This window comes from Physella acuta, unplaced genomic scaffold (genome assembly GCF_028476545.2).
Source record: "Physella acuta isolate Inbredline_101_S28 unplaced genomic scaffold, ASM2847654v3 ptg002289l, whole genome shotgun sequence".
NCBI lineage: Eukaryota > Metazoa > Mollusca > Gastropoda > Physidae > Physella > Physella acuta.
The window spans coordinates 21,225-37,506 of record NW_026733787.1 but is presented as its reverse complement, the minus strand read 5'-3'; the positions used below and the strand labels follow the sequence as shown (position 1 = coordinate 37,506).

Below are 16,282 nucleotides of genomic sequence, written 5' to 3'. Positions count from 1 at the left end.
AACAAAACATATAATTATAGGTGTTAATCTGTATAGAGTAAAAATGCTTTGATTTGAGTCTCATAAAAAAACTGGACACAAGGACAAGATTTATTTTTAGAGTTTACTTGTGTATTTTATACCTATCTCTTAAAAAGTAAGCAAAGCAAAAAACAAAATGGAACCTATCAGTTCAGTGAGGAAAAAGTAACTGAAAAAAAAAGATGGAACCTATCTTTACTGAGTAAAAAGTAACTGAAACAAAAAAAAGGGCGAACCTGTCAATGTTTCTACGAATGTCCGACAGCTCAACATTTCCTCGCACCATGAGAGCACAGGCCAGGTAAAGGCTGCGTTTTGGGTCAACTTTTAACATCTGATGGTCGCTAGCAAACGCATCGGAGAACATCTGGTCAAGCCTGGGATGAAAATTAATTTGGCTTTAATTTTAAAATTGAGCCATGAGAAAATTGTTTGCTGGCTGAACTAAAGATTGCTGGTTTTAGTACACAATGTGGTAGGAGAAAGAAAATATGTTGGCTAAAAAATAAAATGTGCCTCAGAAAAAATCTGTTGGTTAAATTAAAGATTGTTGGCTAAAATAACAATTGTTGGCTAAAATAATGAACGTTGGCTAAACTAAAGATTGTTGGCTAAATTAAAGATTATTGGCTTTGAAAAAATTAAAAAGTGCCATCAAAACAAAAAAATCTGTTTGCTAAATTAAAGATAGTTGGCTTTAAAAAACTTTTACTTACCGACGTGGAGGTAGCTTAACATCTGCCATGCAGTATAGTGGAGTCTGACTTGCCACCAGGTAATGCATTTTTGGGAAAGGTACCAAGTTCATGGTGATCTCATTGAGATCCACATTCAGAGAACCCTCAAACCTGGCAGAACTAAAGGGAGAAACAAACAGGACTACTGTAAGACACCTGTTCTTGTAATACTCTGTAAATTATTTTAAAATAATTTAGTTATAAATAACATTTGAAACATTGGTAAATATATTTATTCAATGTAGTTTCAAATTAAACAGTGATTTTAAAATTATTGTAAATGGATTTTTAAAAAAATATTTTCACTACTTAGTTGAATAATGTCAACAACAAGGTTCTCATGAGTAGAAAAAAACATAGAGTGAACTCTACATATTAAACAGTGTATTGAAGTTTAATTATATCTAGGAGAAATATAAATACATTTTTCATACAGCTGTTTAAAAATTAAACATTTCGTAATTTCAATGTTTTTTATAAGCAATTAGTCCAGTTAAATTTGTTTTTTGTCAATTTAAACCAATTATTCAATCAATTAAAATCAAATTCTAATGATTTCTCTATATAACAAAGATAACCACCCAACCTGGTCATATTTAACAGAAGATTTGCTACGAGATTATTCATCTTGTCAAATGGCCGCTCCTGCGACTTACTGACCACCCCTCCAGCGCCAGCGGTCAAGGCACTGTCTGGCTTAACAGCGGCGTTGTCGTACATTCTCTTGCCAGTCTTGGATGATGGGACAGCCTGCATTATTTTATTCACTATATCAACCAGAGCCTGTTTGAAAGAATTTCAGAAAATGTTTTAATATGTACATGTACTAAACAGTGGCAACATATATTGTTTAATTACAGAAGACCAAATTGATATGTATTTGTATTTATAAATGACTGACAAAAATATATTAATAAATGACTAAAATATGATATTGATAATTCGCATTTGAGTTATATTGGTAAAAGAGCAGATACATGTAATGATAAATGACTTGATAGTACATATTAGTATTGACTAAAATTTAATACTGATAAATTACCCTATTAAATTGAAATATATTGGTAAATGAAAAATTGATAAGAATTAAATATATGGATAAATGACCTGATTGAAACATTGAAAAAAGACCTGATTAAAATCTAATGAAAAATGACCTGGTTTTCAATGGGTAGAACACAGTCAGCGTGGTCTGTGAGCTGTCTCATGGCAAGTACACTGTTGTAAGGGGAGGTAATCACATCGTCTTCAGCTGACGGGTACACAGCGGTTACAAACCTTTAAGAATAGAATAACAGACGTGGTACAAGGCAAACAATTTTTTAAAAAAGTTAATAAAAAGTCTAGTGACAATTTTAGTGCAATTTCCTTATGTTATCCATAACAATTTTAAATCGAGAATAATCATAAATTCAGCAAATAAATAATGCAACACAAGTAGTTTTAATAATTCAAAACAAAATAGAAAAAATATTTATTAACGAGATTTTAAAAAATGTGCGGACATGTAGGGGGTATTTGGTTGTCGCGCTCTCTATATTGCTATATAGAACTGCTCGCGCAGTTCGCTGCTAAGCCAGCCAGGTCACATGATTTACCCTCCTCCTCCTTCGCCTTCCACTACCTTCTTTGCTATATAGTACTGTAATGTACAATGTATAATATATATTTTTTTAAATTTTTTTTTTGACCGAACGAAAGGATATTTTTGAAAACTTTCTTTGGCAATATTGTTCTAAATTATGGCAGGAATCGATTGGTAAATGTTTCAAGTCGCTAAGGGGTCTGGTTGCCGAGATATGGGCAAAAAACTGCTTTTTTTCCGAGGTTTTTTGGCTTTTCCGGGAAATCCAGGTAGGAATTCCGGGAATTTTTTTGGCCCACAATCACGGAACTTGCTTAACATATTTGCTTTTGGAACTAGTCCTCGATATTGCTTCGTTGAGGAGGAGATACGACTTAAAGCTGTGGACATCCATCCATCCATCCATTCCCAGAAATGACGAGTTAATAATCGCAATTCTCCAGAATGGAAATTGCGCTAAAAAAGTTAAGAATTACTTTCACACAGATGTGATAGTCAAACATAAAAAATAAAACACTACAGCCCACTTGAGTAAAAGATAACAAATATACCTGTATACATCCGGGTATTCGTCTTGTAGCAAGTTTAGTATACTGGTGCCAACACCAGATCCCGTACCTGTGGAAAATAAATATATCAACTAGAGGCCTATACTATATATTATAGGTCCTACATACATACACATACATGCTTACATATATATCGCAGATGTACTCCCCCATCCTTGCCAAAAATCACAAGCAAGAACCATTACCTCTACAGTTACGTTTTAAAATACACACCTTTTACTAACTAATAACTATGGTTAGTTATCAGTAGTTATCAGTTGTAATGTATGTAAACTAAACGAAAAAGTTGGCATGGTTTTCTGTTCAGTTTATAAAACTCTTGTATGCCATCAATTCTATCGATCTCTAGCAAATCGACATCGAAAGTTTGAGGGGGGGGGGGTGCAAATCGAAAGTTTGAGGGGGGGGGGGGGGGTTTGCAGAGGCGTAGCGACCCTTCCCGGCGCCCGGGGACAAACTTTTCGATTTGCACCCCTCCTCAAGATTTCGATTTACACCCCCCCCCCATCAAACTTTCGATTTGCACCCCCCTCAACCTTTCAATTTATTTTTCCAACCCATTTTGGCGCCCCCTAGGGTCGACGCCCGGGGACATATGCCCCACCCCCTCGCTACGCTACTGGGGTGCAAATAGAAAATTTCAAAGTTTGTCCCCGGGAAGGGTCGCTACGACTCTGGGGGGTGACACCATTAAGTGGCGCACCGGGTGACACCCGACCTCGCTACGCCACTGGTGTGTTCTATTTCAGACACATTCGTCTCCAAAAAGATATTACACAGTAAGAAGTTATCAAAAAATTATGGAGAGTACATTATGCCGATTTTACCCGCCCCCTCCACCCTATTCCCTGCCTCCAGAATCGCGAGACATTGCTAAATAATCACCTTAAGACTAAATTGATGTCACATGAAGATATTCACTTTTTTTTGTTCATAAACTAACCATAGTTTTAAATTCAGAGTGTTTTTATCACATTTATTCTCTAGCATATTATGTCATTAGCCTAATACTTCTTCATTAATATACGACTTATTATACGACTGAGATTTTTATGTTTTGGTACTGCTTTTTCTAATCTATTATTAGCAGTGACGTGCAGTGAAATTATAAAAACCATACGTTTCAGTATCATTTTACCAATGAGGTTTATAGAAAATATGTGTTTATTTTCCGCTCCTGTGTTTGATGATATCAATGCGCAAAGCTGCCTGAGACCCCCCCCCCCCCCCCAAAAAATAAATAAAATTGGATATGGTGTTTAAATTATATTTTATGTTGACTGCTTTTTAAAATGTACGTTTGGTATAGATAGACCTACAAAAAAAAAAAAAAAAACAACGCGAAAGCATAATCAATCAGACCTAGTTAGAATGGTAGTTAAATTGAATTTATATAGAAAATATATACTTTTGACAGTGTCCGCCCCCCCCCCCGAAAATTTCAAGTGCACCCCCGGAGAAAAAAGTCTGGAAGAAACACTGGTGATTGTGTGCTGTTCTATATGAGGTGTGTCTTTGTCTTTTTACTTTCTCGTATATACGTAGTATAGAGAAAGTATTGTAATCGTGCAAAAAAAAAAAAATCGAGATTTTTACAAATCTCGACGTTTTACACCTCACTGATACGGAAAAACATAATTTTGCAATCTTGTCCGTATGTCTGTGTGTGTGTGTGTCTGTCCGTGTGTGTCTGTCCGTGTGTAAACACGATAACTTGAGTACCGTTACAGCTAGGTTGATGAAATTTCATATATAAGTATTTTATCAAAATCGTAGATCCGTATCAACTTTTGAGCGATTTCCGATAACCGGAAGTGGTACTTTTCCTACTTTGAATTTTTTAAAAGCCTATAACTTGAGTACTATTTCAGATAGATAAATGAAATTTCACATGTAAGTATAAGATCTAATTCTCTACCTTCTGTTAAATTTTGAGTAATTTCCGTTGACTGGAAGTAGTAATTTACGCTACTTCCGATTTCTCAAAAAACTAATGTAAATTTTAAAAGTACTAATAATATTGCGCACTATTATGCGCTTTTTTTTATTTGCGTTCACTTGGTGTGCAATTAATTTGTCTACGAGATTTTATTCTATTTTTAAAACTTTAAGTATTTAAAATGGATTAAAAATCATGTCTATAGCCCGAGTTTCCATCCCCTGTTATTTTATATAAGAATATTCGAGAAAGTTTAGGGGAGATCACTCCCGGTTTATTTATCGTTATGAACAGATAGCTGAAGTGATATTACAGTAATAGATCTAGAAATATACAACTTTATTATAAGTAAGCTACTTTTCGCGCATGTCTTGTGATGGTTACTATTTGTGTTATTGTCAAAAGGCAAAATTTCTCGTGGCTAAATTGATTTTAATAAAGACTGTATTATTTGGAAATAGAGAGCAGTAAAATTGTGATGATCAACTGTCGTGCGATTGTGAGTCATGCGAATTTATAATAGTTCGTCATAGATTTTATTTTAGGAAACAACCAGTGACGTTATTAAGTCTAAAAATAAAATTGCCAGTTTGGCAAAGCTTGGCTAAAACAGACACATATCAAAAGAAAGACTAGCTTCCGTTTGGTCATAGTTGCGTTTAAAATGATAATGTAAACCAGCGAATCAGCTCTGTGTTTTGATTTTGAAACCGGAAGTGATCTTTGAATATAAACAAAATGTCGACGCTAAGAAATCAAATACGAGAGGACCACTTAACTTGTGCAATTTGTTTTAACAACTTTATAAAACCTAAAGCTTTGCCTTGTTTACACACATATTGTGAGAACTGCCTTCGTGACTACGTTGTAAGTCGTGGATATGAAAGCCTAGGACATTTTCCTTGCCCGACGTGTAGATCACAAACAAAAATGCCAGACTCCGGGGTGGATGGTTTTCCGAATAATCATCTCATGTCTTCTTTGTCTGACACAGTTGAAAATATCACCCCATCTCGACCTGTACCTAAACCCCGTAGATCTCTTGGTTTAAATGAACCAAGTAAGTTATCTGGTGTTCCGGAAAAGAGTTTTTCGGATGTTAACGACGAAGTCGAATATAATCATTATCAAGTAGACCATCTGGACATATCACCTCCTCCCTCCTATTCAAGTGTGGCAGACACACATCCCAATATCAGTGATGGGGCCACTAATAGTATACCTAAAACCTGCGCCAGTGACACAGAACCTGACTGGATGGTTGTTTCGAGGCCATCTCCATCAGGATGTTTAAAAGAGAAACCTGAATCTACAGAATTTTGTATGGTTTCTGCAGTAGTAACTGAAGAAATGACTAGTCCTAGCTGGTCTATAAGTTCAAACTCAGATGAAAACTTGGGTTCGTATAGTAATAAGCAGCATCCTAACCAACCACCAGCATATTATCCTAGGGATAATGTGTACCCAACCATCCCAGGCACACAGTCAAGGCATGATATGCTCCCTTCAGTATCTCCTCCCCCTCCTATTGGATGGAATTTGAATGTCATTGATGGAGCAAGAAATCCTGAGAATCATGATGTAAGAACATCACCACATTCTCCAGACAGAAGGCCAAGGCCTAATAACCATCCTCCACAGATTTATCCAGCAGTACCTGGGCATATTGAACAGTTCAGTACGGCTTGTACAGAAAATCTCTTTTTAAGGTTCGGCAAGCAGGGCTCCACTGTTAGAGACTTTTTAAAACCTATCGGAATAGCAGTCAGCAAAGAAGGGAACTATGTCGTCTCTGACAATGCCGGAGACCAGAACAGAATTTTTATATTCAATAGCGGCGGAGAACTTATAACTGCTTTCAAGTGTGGTTGTAAAGTCAAAGACATTACAATGAGCAGAAAGAATGAAATTTTAGCCGCTGTCCATAAAAATATTGCTGCGATTCGCCACTTTACTATGGCTGGACAATGTAAAGGAGAATATGGGAAATTCTTCACATTTGAAGAGCCCTGTGGTATCGCTGAGTTGAGCAATGGGGGAGTTGTGATAACGGGTACACAAAATCATTGTGTTTATATTCTAACTGAACAGATGAAGCTAGCTACACAGTTTGGAAGGAAAGGAAACGGGGACGGATATTTTCAGTATCCTGGGTTTGTTGCTGTTGACTCTAAGGATCATATCATTGTCTCTGACAAAATTAATCACTCTATTCAAGTCTTTGGAACTGATGGAAAGTTTAAAATTCGTTTTGGAATTAAAGGAACTAGTCATGGGAATTTGCAGACGCCGATGGGTTTATGTGTGGATGATGTAGATAACATCATCATAGCAGACAGTGATAACTACAGGGTGGAGGTGTTCTCTCCTAAAGGCAGGTGGCTTTCTACAGTGGTGAAAAACACCCACGAGCTGGGGGAGGCTGTCAAGCCAGTCAATGTCGCGGTCACGCCTACAGGGAAAGTGGCAGTTTTACTCAGAGGGCCGTATTTTGCTGAGGTGCGGATTTATTCATCCAACCACAAGCAGCAGAGTGACCAACGTGAAGGACTAGTAAGCACATCCACATCTAGTTGGTTTTTCTAACTGTGCTTTAAATAGATGCTTGCACATCTGTTCTCTAGTCGCTAGATGTATTAGAATATTTTCTGTGATTTACTGCTTAAATTATTTTCAATAGTCATCCTTGTACTCATTAATATATTTATTATTATTATTTTATAATTGTCAGGCATAATTTTAACAATTCTTTTTATCATACGGTTGATACAGAATAGGATATTACATTTGTTGACTGAATGAAATTAAACTAATTTCTGAGTAATGTTAATGAACTTAATGATTTAATATAATAAATTTCCAATGATAATATTAAAAAATTATTTAAAATAACATTCACATCCGACTTTTATGACAGCACATTTTGTGATATAATGTAAAGCAAGCAGTAATTATATTAAAATCATTCCATTAAAACTGTTTATTGGTTTTCTCATAAAATATTTGTGATACTTGTACTTGTCTGTTAATTTTTTATTTAATACACTTTTATTGCATAGTAACATCCACACTTAGCATGCATTTGGTTTGCTTAAGAAAATCTATTAACAAATATCAAATATCAGTTACTGATACTTTAGGAAATATTCATCATTTCAGAGATATTAAAACTCTTGATTATATATGGTTGTTATAGTAAAACTTTTGTTGTTATTTCTTGGATATAAATTCACCTGAAAAAGTAGGTTCTGTTTAAAAAAATAGTCTAGTGGGATCCCTACTGATACTGAAATAGTTGAACTATTTTAAAGGCATTTACTATTACCAATCATGCTAAGTGGAAGCCTTCAACTTAAGTTGATAAAAAGTTCTAGTTAGTGCTGCTAAAAATACTAATAATGTATGCTTATTTGTCAGTCATACTAACCACTGTATGTTCAATATTTTCTTAACACTGCTAACCACACAATCATTTGCAGAAATGTTTCTTATTTCACATTTATTTTCTGTTTAATTATCTTAAAAAAAGAAAGTAGAGGCCTAATATCTATTGTAATGAAATACTGCTTAGCCTCTTAGCTTGTAGTAGAAAGCTGTATAGCTTAGTCATTACCTTTTCCTTTTTTTAAAATTATCAATTATATTTATAAATCTAGGCACTTTTCTTAAAGTTAATATAGATTAAACTTTTGATTTTAAAATATTTACAATTAATAAATTAGAAATATAGTATAATATTAGCACACAGTAATTCTATTTATATTTATAAATTATTGGCTGTGTGGTATTTTAAAAAAATAATAACCTTAAGGACGAGCATGACATATTTCAAAATGTATTTACCTTATCTTAGCTAGTTTTTACTGTCAAGCTAAATTTTGAATTATTTTTTAATTAACAGGCATCCAATTAAATTTTTGTTGTTAATTAAATACATTCTGTAATCCTAGAGAAAAAAACGAAGATAGTGTGGATATACCAAGATTGTAGAACCCAGTGAAACACAAGACACTACAAGTAGACTCAACCTACTATTTTACATAATAGAATACTATTAGTATTCTCACAATGTTTTTGTACATAAAGTAGAACACCATTAATGATGTTTTTTTTCACATATTTACAGTCTCTTTCAATGTATACTGTATATGCAGGCACTGACTACCAGATCTTACTAAAAAATTTTAAGAAATTAAGAAGGTACATTGTGTCATGATATGCCAGCAAATTCAGTAATAAAATAGTTCTAATGATGGTAGTGTAGTAACTGGTTACTAGTGAGTTGTGTAGTGTGTTACAAATATTGCATGCGGTTTCACAATATATGTTGAATAGTTCTGTCATAATAAAATAACAAAGCATGTCTGGTTATTTATATAATAAAATACATTTTGTTTACTGACAATTACATTAACTTAGGTTTGATGATTATCCCTGCAGAGTCTAATACCCACCCATTCTATTATCAAGCATAATCCCCTCCTGTTTTATCACTGACAGATTTTATGCCCTCTCTCTGCCCTACACCAGATAGGATAAAACACCCCCCCCCCCCGATCTATCAAGCTCTGTTATGGGAGTTCTTCGCCTGCATCATGTACATTCTTAATTCTCAGATTTATACAAAGCTTAGAGGCATTTTTTAAATTTAAAAAAGATGCTCGCTGCTTTTTTATTCTAATAGAATATTTCATGAGCATAATTATAATAAAAACTGTCTTTTTAATTCTAAGTCAGTATACAGTATGCTATTTCTATTTTAAATCAAAATTTACTAATAAAGCAATATTTCACAATAATAATTACTCTCTTTTGTACAGTTACTAATCAATATCACTATTTGCCTGTGGTTAACAAAGGATTCTGTTAATACATTTCTTTAAATGATTATTTAAAGTTTTGAAAAAGACAATTCTTCTGTGATCAACATTGTAATACTCCATTACTTTACTCTTTTTTTTCCATCCCATTTTTCAGTCGCCACCCCGCTTCCTAGGTCCATGCTGGTAACAGCTGATGCTTGTTAGATGAGTGTAATGCAGAGAGTAAAAATGTTTAACTCGCAATTAAACTTTTGGTATAGTAATGATGTTAAATAATGATGCTAAAACAAGTACTACGCAGTAACATTTCTTCATAATGCCATTTTATTTTACATTTGATAATGTGAAAACTTGTTAAACTTTATAAATTTAATTGATAATTAAAACTGAAAGGGCATATAGTTGTTCAAAGAACACAACTTCAAAACAAAATTTTTATTTTAAAAGGGACATGATATATTTTTTTCAGAATGTACACATTCTTAAGTTTTGTTTAATGCTTAATTGGTGATGTGATATTTCTGTAAATACTTTAACTTAAGACAATTCATACGCAATCTGGGATTGGCTTTTTACATTGGTGCCTTGAAGCAATGGTTATTACTATTGTAATAGAAAAATAATGTTGCTAACAATATTTAGTTATGAACAAATATGGAAGCTAAGAATTCTGTGTAATAATATTAAGGAATACCATCATTTTTATCAAACACTAGAATCCATGACTTTTTTTTTTGCAAAGAAAATATTTTTCTTTAAATGTGCTAGTATTTGATTAAAAAACTTTTTAAAAGTACAATTAAGGAATCTGTTTTTGTGGTGTATTTTGTTTAATATCAGTGCATGAGTGCCCGGCTGGCCTACCTTTTCAAATGTCATTGTCTCCACTATTGTGTTCGTGTGGTTTATTTTATTTCTGTAATCAATAAAAAAGTGTAATGTGTTTTTCAATAAGTGCAGATAAATTCATACAAAAAATGTAATATCGTTTAAGACTTCAGCTGTTACTTACATAAAATACAGCATATAATGATACTTCCTCAGAAAAATATTAAATGATATTTGTTTTCACTGTGTTTCTTTTCCATTGACTGAATTACCATCACAAAAATGTATTTAAACAATGGGATTTATGCACCATAACCACTTTGTGTAAGTGAGGCAGTGTACCAACAACCTGTAGGAAATGCCTAGATTGTACTGTAGACATCTAGTGTTTAAAAGATATCTACAGCTGATAACCTTCTAGGCAAGTAGCTTGTGCTCAAAGACTAAAAAAAAATTAATTTGGGATTGTTGTATGGTACACTAAAATTTTTTATAAAGAGCTGCGAAGGTGGGGGTTGTTCAGTTAGGTAATTAAATGAGAGAATGTGTTTGGTTGGAAGGAATTTTATCACATGAAAGATTGAAATGACAAAACTACCGAATATTGATGTGTTATTCATATGTTTAAGTCATTCATGAAAGTTGTAAGTTGGTGACAAAATCTGCACTTACCTCCCCCCATAGAGTGTAGAACAAAAAAACACTGTAAACAATCACAAAATTCAGCAGCTCTACGAATTACATCTGACAACTGTTCATGGTACTGTGTCCCATACATTTTGTGTCCAGTAGCCCTTGAAGAATAAATTCATTAAACAAGTTTATATGAGGTTAGATGGGCAGAAATTACCTTTAAAGCTCTAAGATTGAGTTCACTTGTGCATATATTATGAGAAAATATAAAAGTAGGGCTACTAACTTACCAGTTGTTACCAGAGCCAGACACATCTGTTAGCAGTTGCCTGCAGTCAAAAACTTCCGCTAAGGGTCCTTTCATCATTTCACTCACAACCCCTTCCTCCATGTCAACCAGAACAGCCTGTAATGCATAAATAATTTTCATTAAAAAAAATTAGATAAACAGCCTAAAAGATTACTAATTTTATGGCTAAAACTCAAGAGTATAAAAATTAGAAGTGAAAACTCTAAGAATATAAAGTATAAACTTTGTAACTACTTTAATTCATACACATAATTTTTAAAAAAACGCTAGCGTCTGGAGTGAAATAGAATTGATGTGACTGAAATTTTGTAGGCAACTATACAAAATGTTTTCTAGTAAATAATTAGTTTGCAAATTAATCAGTAACACTCTTGCTCAACCCTAAGATCCATTTTTAGGTCTTGTGTTTAAAATAAAAGCCTTTAAAAAACAATCTTCTGTATGATAACTTACCCTGGCTTTTAGAGACTTTATTTTCCCTTTTCCTTGACCCAAGGGTATATTAGCAGGATCTTCATGTCTGCTGTCCACATTACGAAAGAAACTGCCAATGGATTCATCATAGATGCCATTCTGACACAAAAATAAGAAATCTTTCAGTTGTTTGTAGTAGACTTCACTTAACATTTATAACAGAAAAGATTTAACTTTCAGAGCTAAGAGCAGGAGGTTTATGAAGAGAAGAATGTTTAAAACCTACCTTATTCACATTAGCATATTCTCTCAACGCCAAATCCCAAAATCTACAACCAATCTGGTTTCCACATTGACCAACTGAAAATACACAGATAATTAGGCCTATATGATTAAAAAAATAAAACCAAATTTTTTTTTCAAAAGAATAAATGCTTATAATCCAATTATATATCCAAGAGAATATCCAATTTCAAATAGGTCATTACAAGTTTATTAAATACGACATATATATACAAAATATATCTATTTGAGGGAAAAGTTTGCAAAATAGTTTTAAGGAGGTAAGAAATTTTAAGGAAAAAGCAGTGGGGTGAGATCTAATTCTTGTTTTATCTCCTCCCTTTTGGGCTAAATAGTCCTTAACCCTTTGAGCCCTGACCTCCCTGGCCTAATTTCTCCCATTTCCTGAGCTCCCAGGGCCAAACCAATTTTCACTTATCTGCTTCTAACTTTGCCTAAAACTTTTGAACCGTTTGAGATAATCAAGCCAAATTTGGTATCCAGACTCAGGATCAAACAACAATGCAGCAAGATTCTGAAATTCTATATTGTTTTTGCAATGTATGAACAGAACAATGTATATAAAACGAACACATAATTATTGTTTTAATAGAACATAGAAGAAACCAATTTACATTTAGAAATTGTTTTGTTATTATTGATACCTGGCCACACTAGTTCATCGCCAGAAGTCCACTTTTATGTGATAACTATCAAAACAGTTATCACTGCCGGACCCGATGCAAAGAAAAACTTCGCAAGTTTTGCACCAGTAAACTTTTTTTTTCGTTTCGGCAAGTCTTTGTGCTTGGCACCACATGCATCAGAACGTACTTGAACAGTTTCATTGTCACTGTTAATTTCAATGTCACAGTGTTCAGTCTGAAATTCAACGTCACTATCATCACAATATTGACTAGGAATATTTTCTTCATCAGAATCAATAAGTAGTTGTATTGCCTGAGATGCAGTCATTCTACTTCTTTTGTTGATATTTCGGTATTTTGCTTCATCTTTTGCGCCAACTTTATGTGCTGAAGTCGATGGCTGTGGCTCAGCTTTTCGTTTCGGCGGCATTGCTACGAAATGTAAACACTTTCACTTTTCCTAAAATCTATTTTTAGAATCATAATCCCGCACTAAAATGACATATGCGCACTTTTAGTCAGTCTTCCACTAATTATATTTAATTAGACGATATACCGGCCGGTAGGAATATGACGCTAGATCATCGGGCCGGAAAACCGGCTTTTCGGACATATATGCCTAATGTTGAAGCCGGTTTACCGGCCTGGCGGGCTCAAAGGGTTAAACTACATGATAAGATGATTCCTCAGCTTTTCTAAGATCAAGGAACAGCAGGCTTGTTAACTCAGAGGTACTCAAGTACTCAACTGAAGTATTTAGTAGCCTATATTAATTAAAATTAAAATAGTATTAGTAGTTTTATTGGGGGTTTTGTGGAGGTGTGGGGCTGACTAGGGCTTAATTATTTAATACCACACAGTGCCTAGTGCCCTGCTCAACCCTGTTACAGTTTATTACTATAATATACTTTATATACTACTATACTAAATATAAACGAATGAAACAAAAAATACAAATTATTCAAAATGTTTCTTTTCAAAACAATCATTCATCACATCCTCATTCATAGTGTGTGTACTCAGTAGGCCTACTAAGTGTGGGTAATTAGTTAGTGTAGTCTCAAAGTCTGTAGTAGTGTAGTCGGACAGATAAAATATTAAAATAAAGCATATTATAGCTAGTCTCATAACGCGAGTTGAATTACCTCCCCTGACCCGCTTTTTTATGGCCACTTTCTAGTTCGTTTTTTTCGATCGCGTCTCGGCACTGTTGCTAAAAATAGCATTCGCGCAATACCATACGGGTAAATCTGTTTGGCGTCTGCTACACGTGATAGATCGTTGAATGGCCGACAAGCTGATATAAAAATTATTGCGACCGGATGCGATTTTCGTGGAAATTGAGCTAGATTTAGCAAAAGACAGCTATATTTGTGTAAAATATTATTATTTATACTTCTACTTACACAGATATTTTGATAACTGAAGTTCAGCCGTCCATTTTTCTTTTAAAATGTATCTTTAGAATTTCTGTACCTTTTGGCAATCGGTCAGGAGCATTTGCGCACTAAACCCACCCCCCTACGGCAGATCCGATTTTTTTCCCAGTGAACTCGTACTGACCTCCCACATAGCTAAGATAGTACATTGATACTGATGGGAAAGCCTCTAAATCTGTATTCCTACTAGAGATCTAGAAATAAATCTAGATCGTGGAGTTTTTATAATGACTTTAAATTGAATGTCTCCAGTTTAAGATATTTTTTTTTCAAAACATAGCTACTTTTAGTACTATATTTAAGTATTTCAAACCTTTTTGGTAGTTTTTTCTTAAACTTAGACCTAGATCTAGATCTAGTGATTAGATATCTATATTTTGTACTTATAACTTGCAGGCCTATTAAAATAATAATAAAACAGTTTGCTTGATAACTTCATTAGGTCATTTCATAAACACAAATGTTATAAACATATAAAAATCACAAAACCATAGGTAAATAATATATCTGAATTCTGTAGCCTACCTTACATTTAGGCTAATACTGAATTAAAAAGAAATTACATTAAGGTTTGAAATTAATACAACTTGTAATTAAGAAAGAAAGCTTCAATTCTAAATACTAAGATATAATAACAAACAATGAAACAAATTCAAAGCTTTTTTCAACCCATTTAGTCGAAAAGATTTTTATTTTTTCCGATATTGACCAAAATAATTTTTTAAAGCTTAGGCCTAATGTTTTTACAAACATAACTCAATTTTATTAGGCCCCTGTAAACATTAATTAAGATTCCTCTGTAGACAAAGCAATCTATTTGGCAGATGAAGTAGAGTTCATGTTTCTTGACCTCGGCATATGAAGTGATTGTCCGTGTGGTCAGCGATATTCACAGCCGCCTTTACTTTTTACCTTTAATTTCCCCAATGTATATCAGGTACCCATCAGAAATGGGTGGACTCTAATTGAATTTTATTAAACAAACATTTTGATATAGGCCTAGATCTATAATCTATAACATTCCAAACAACATCTGTTCTGTAGAATTTACCTTTCTGCTTCCAAATGCGGTATTTTCCAATTGAAAATTCATCACAAAACATACAATAAATTATATAAATGGCATTTTATAAATTTATATAAACTATTTACTTTCACCTTGGTGTAAAAAAATGTAGGTATAAGCAAACTGATTTCAATAGTAAGAAAGAATCATGTCTTTTCTTGCTTACTAGCTTTAAAACAAGTGAATTTGACTTTTTACCTGCGTTTTTGGTCGCGTTTCTATATATTTTATTTGCGACACTAAAAAAATTATATTTAATCAACCAATTATGCTAAATTAATAAAATTGGTACTGTTGGATTGCATTTTTAAAGCTCTACAATTATATGCTATTCTTTTTATAATTTGAAGAAAATTGAATTTATATGAGACTAACTACATATTAGCATAAGGCTTATCATAAGGTCTAGGCCTACATACTACATACATATTAATTAACTATTTAACTAATATTATATTAGATCTTATAGATTTTTAGTTCTAGGCCTACAACTAATTACTAAGTTACTAAGTACTAAGCCCGTACATTTTTTTTTTAGTTTTAGTTTTAACCTAAAACAATCATACAAAAAATTATTGAAATATTATTAGTATTAGGCCTAGTACTAGATCTAGTACTAGATCTAGTTATAAGTTAGTAGTTAGTTACGTTAGTTACTTAGTATAACTTAGCTAGTACTTTAGTAGGAAGTAGGGCCTAAATGACAAATGTCGTAAATTCGTAAAATGTAAATTATTGTTATTTAATTTGTTATTGTAAATGAATTGAAACTATTAAAATTTAATTATTAATTATTACATTAGTATATTAGTATAATATTAGGCCTAGTCCTTACAAAAATACAAATACATGTAGATAAATATAAAAGTAACATTCGTTTTCTGCAACATTACCTTGAACAACAATAGATTGTGTCATCTGGAAATGTTTTCAATCGGTTTGTTTACGGGTTCCCAACAACAATTTAAAATTATATTTTTGGAGTAGCT

General features: G+C 33.2%; 2 protein-coding genes across 3 annotated transcripts in view; one reads left to right on the top strand and one right to left on the bottom strand.

Moving 5' to 3' along the window:
* LOC131932834 (tubulin epsilon chain) overlaps positions 1-16,282 on the bottom strand; it is a 17,432-nt gene extending 1,150 nt beyond the window's left edge. Inside the window, exons 1-10 of the mRNA XM_059289741.1 lie at positions 16,187-16,282; positions 12,146-12,219; positions 11,899-12,018; positions 11,426-11,541; positions 11,175-11,296; positions 2,895-2,961; positions 1,916-2,036; positions 1,345-1,541; positions 738-878; positions 258-398 (exon numbers count right to left, since the gene is read on the bottom strand). Of these exons, the coding sequence (XP_059145724.1) occupies positions 258-398; positions 738-878; positions 1,345-1,541; positions 1,916-2,036; positions 2,895-2,961; positions 11,175-11,296; positions 11,426-11,541; positions 11,899-12,018; positions 12,146-12,219; positions 16,187-16,211 (1,124 nt within the window). The 5' untranslated portion in view covers positions 16,212-16,282. The remainder of the gene's footprint in view (positions 1-257; positions 399-737; positions 879-1,344; positions 1,542-1,915; positions 2,037-2,894; positions 2,962-11,174; positions 11,297-11,425; positions 11,542-11,898; positions 12,019-12,145; positions 12,220-16,186) is intronic.
* LOC131932833 (tripartite motif-containing protein 3-like) lies at positions 5,556-10,745 on the top strand. 2 transcript variants are annotated; one of them, XM_059289738.1, is made up of 2 exons: positions 5,556-7,404; positions 9,829-10,745. In XM_059289738.1, exons 1-2 carry the CDS (start codon positions 5,590-5,592, stop codon positions 9,859-9,861), a joined length of 1,848 nt encoding a protein of 615 aa, XP_059145721.1. In that variant the 5' UTR covers positions 5,556-5,589; the 3' UTR covers positions 9,862-10,745. The 2 variants fall into 2 exon arrangements, with proteins under 2 accessions (XP_059145721.1, XP_059145722.1); XM_059289739.1 differs by having other exon boundaries at positions 8,802-10,745.

Bases quoted from the DNA above. Each gene is read 5' to 3' on its own strand.
- LOC131932833 (XM_059289738.1), top strand. From the start codon at position 5,590: ATGTCGACGCTAAGAAATCAAATACGAGAGGACCACTTAACTTGTGCA. The intron at 7,405-9,828 runs GTAAGCACATCC...CCCATTTTTCAG, and splicing joins GTGACCAACGTGAAGGACTA to TCGCCACCCCGCTTCCTAGG.